Here is a 2,540-nt window from a genome sequence, read left to right on the forward strand (position 1 = left end):
CATTCCTGAAGCCTGGATAAAAGGTGCTTTGGGAGCTGTGGAGACCTTGATTCTCTCATCATTATTAGGGTGGTCTCTCGTGTCCCAGGTGCTCACGGGGTGTGATTCATCTGGTGTTCTACCAGTAGCCTTTGTTCACTGGCTTTACTTTCTTTTTTCTTTTTTTTCTTGTATTTTATTTTTTTTAACATCTTTATTGGAGTATAATTGCTTTACAATGGTGTGTTAGTTTCTGCTTTATAACAAAGTGAATCAGTTATACATATACATGTGTTCTCGTATCTCTTCCCTCTTGCATCTCCCTTCCCCCCACCCTCCCTATCCCACCCCTCTAGGTGGTCACAGAGCACCAAGCTGATCTCCCTGTGCTATGCGGCTGCTTCCCACTAGCTAACTACCTTACATTTGGTAGTGTATATGTGTCCATGCCTCTCTCTGGCTTTGTCACTGGCTTTACTTTCATTTCAGGGAAATATCAAGCAGCAGACGAAGAAAAAATTAATCCAGCTCCTTACTTAACTTGCGACAGCTTCCCTCATGCCGTGGACCACATTCTGCAGCATCTACTGTGAACCATTATGTGAATCAGAAGCAACTTGAAACGCAGCTTTTCATTGTCTGGAAAGAATCCCTCAACAACTTAATGCCACTTAATGACAGGCAGAGACCACTCAGCCCCGTCACCATTTAACCCTCTTTTATTGGGCAGTAATTAGAAAGAAAGGTATTGAATTGCAGCCAGACACAAAGCCTGGCTAATCCCTTTTGTTTTTTTTTTCCGTAAAAGAAGATGAGATCCAAAGAAAGGGAAAGCTGAGATTTTGTGCCATTCCTTTTAAAATATTCATCAGGTTAGTGGCACTGGGGAAGAGTCTCCTGCAGGGAGCCTGTTCTCTGCTGTCTCCTCGCTGGTAAATTGGAGGGGTTCAGACTCTGAATAAAGTTGAATGGTGTTTTTTAAGTTATAAAGTACTGCATTGAAAAGTGCATTAGGCTGTAGTTTTAATATTGAGTTCAACTGTGAAATCCATCAGAAGTGCCAAGTAGGGTACAGGACAGAAGAAGCAGAATAAAGTGTCCTTTAGCCCAAGTGAAGGAGTGAATTTGCTTTAACAGATGTTGAAAACTAGATTAGCTACAGTATTATTCGCAGCATGGGTGACTTCTTTTTCTCTTCGTTAGCCAGAGATGAGTAATTTAAATTTAGAACCTGGTTTTAATTTAAAATAATATTTCCATTAATAACCTATTCATTGCAGATACCTATTATACTGTGTAACAGTTGTTTTGGAAATTTTATGTAAAAACTATCAGTATTTTACAGATGTTTTAATTAGACATTGTTATTAACAGGAACAGTGCAGAAACTAAAATCAAGGCTTTAATGTCTTATAGACCATGCATTTTTGAGGCTAGTGTCCACCCGGGTCCTATTAACTGTACATTTGCAAGATTTCATTATTTTTGCCTCTGACACTATGGGGAAAATCTTTCAGAAGCTATTGGGACAGATTCAAGCACTTATATACTTGGTTACTACGGCTGTAAAATGAAATCTCGTCTTGCAGCACGGATTCTTCTTCTCATGTTAAACCCACCAAAATGAAGGGGACTAAATAGGTAGTGATTTTCTTAGTGCATTTGCATACTGTGATGATCCTGGGCCTTTGCAGTTGTTTTACTGGGCTCTTGGGCACTGGATTATTAGCTTGTAATTGTCCATTATCATGGTGCTCACCTTATTGAAGCACACAGCAGTGTTAATGAGCTTTGGGTTTTGATGCTTGTTTAGAGATCAGCTTGGTCTTGGATGGGAGGGAGCAAAGCTAAATAAATGGCCGCTTCCTCTCCTTCTGGTCGTTTGGTGAACACTTTTCTTGTTTTTGCTGATGCCCCAACCTATCCTTACGATCCTAGAGTGCAGAAGACAGATGTGCTAGGGCACAACCCCAGATCAGGAGGAGGAGTGCAGTGACTGACTGGGGCACAGAGCAGGGAGCCTGGCCAGCACTTCCCTTCAGTGACCTGGGGCAACTCCCCTAGCCACTCCTGCCTCCTTTGCCTTCTCTGTAAAGTGGAGATACCCCACCACGTAGGCTTGTTGTGAGGGTTAAATGCACAACCCGTATATCAAGGACTTTAAATAGAATCGGACGAATGTTAAGTGTTGCCTGTTTGCGATGATGACACAGATGTAGCAGGAGTATCTGCATTTAACAATCCGGAAAAGGTTGGTAGAATTCATCTCCACAGTCAGTTCAGTGGGGAAAGTCTTCCTGAGAATTTAAAAAAGAGAGACATTCTGCTACATTTAAATTCCTTCAGGCCGGAGCCACACAGAAAAGCCCAGCGTGCAGGCAAGAGGGCCTGCTGGGCGTGTACACCGTGCAGGCAAGAGGGCCTGCTGGGCGTGTACACCAGTGGCCTGTTCCCCGGCACCTGGGCCACTGATTCCTTAGCCCAGGCGTTATCAAGGGTTTGCTAGCTGCTGTGTGCGAAGTGCCTGCTAGGAAATAAACATTTAAGAGAAGGATTTTGCC

The 2,540-nt window shown here is 43.0% G+C and overlaps 1 protein-coding gene across 2 annotated transcripts in view; it reads left to right on the forward strand.

The window, feature by feature from the left end:
- HDHD2 (haloacid dehalogenase like hydrolase domain containing 2) overlaps positions 1–1,837 on the forward strand; it is a 26,277-nt gene extending 24,440 nt beyond the window's left edge. For both annotated transcript variants that reach the window (XM_007465609.1, XM_007465608.1), the window contains exon 6: positions 469–1,837. In XM_007465609.1, the coding sequence (XP_007465671.1) occupies positions 469–572 (104 nt within the window). In that variant the 3' untranslated portion in view covers positions 573–1,837. The remainder of the gene's footprint in view (positions 1–468) is intronic.
- Positions 1,838–2,540: the final 703 nt, after the last annotated feature.

Source organism: Lipotes vexillifer, unplaced genomic scaffold (genome assembly GCF_000442215.2).
Source record: "Lipotes vexillifer unplaced genomic scaffold, Lipotes_vexillifer_v1.1 scaffold36, whole genome shotgun sequence".
NCBI classification, from domain to species: Eukaryota; Metazoa; Chordata; class Mammalia; order Artiodactyla; family Lipotidae; genus Lipotes; species Lipotes vexillifer.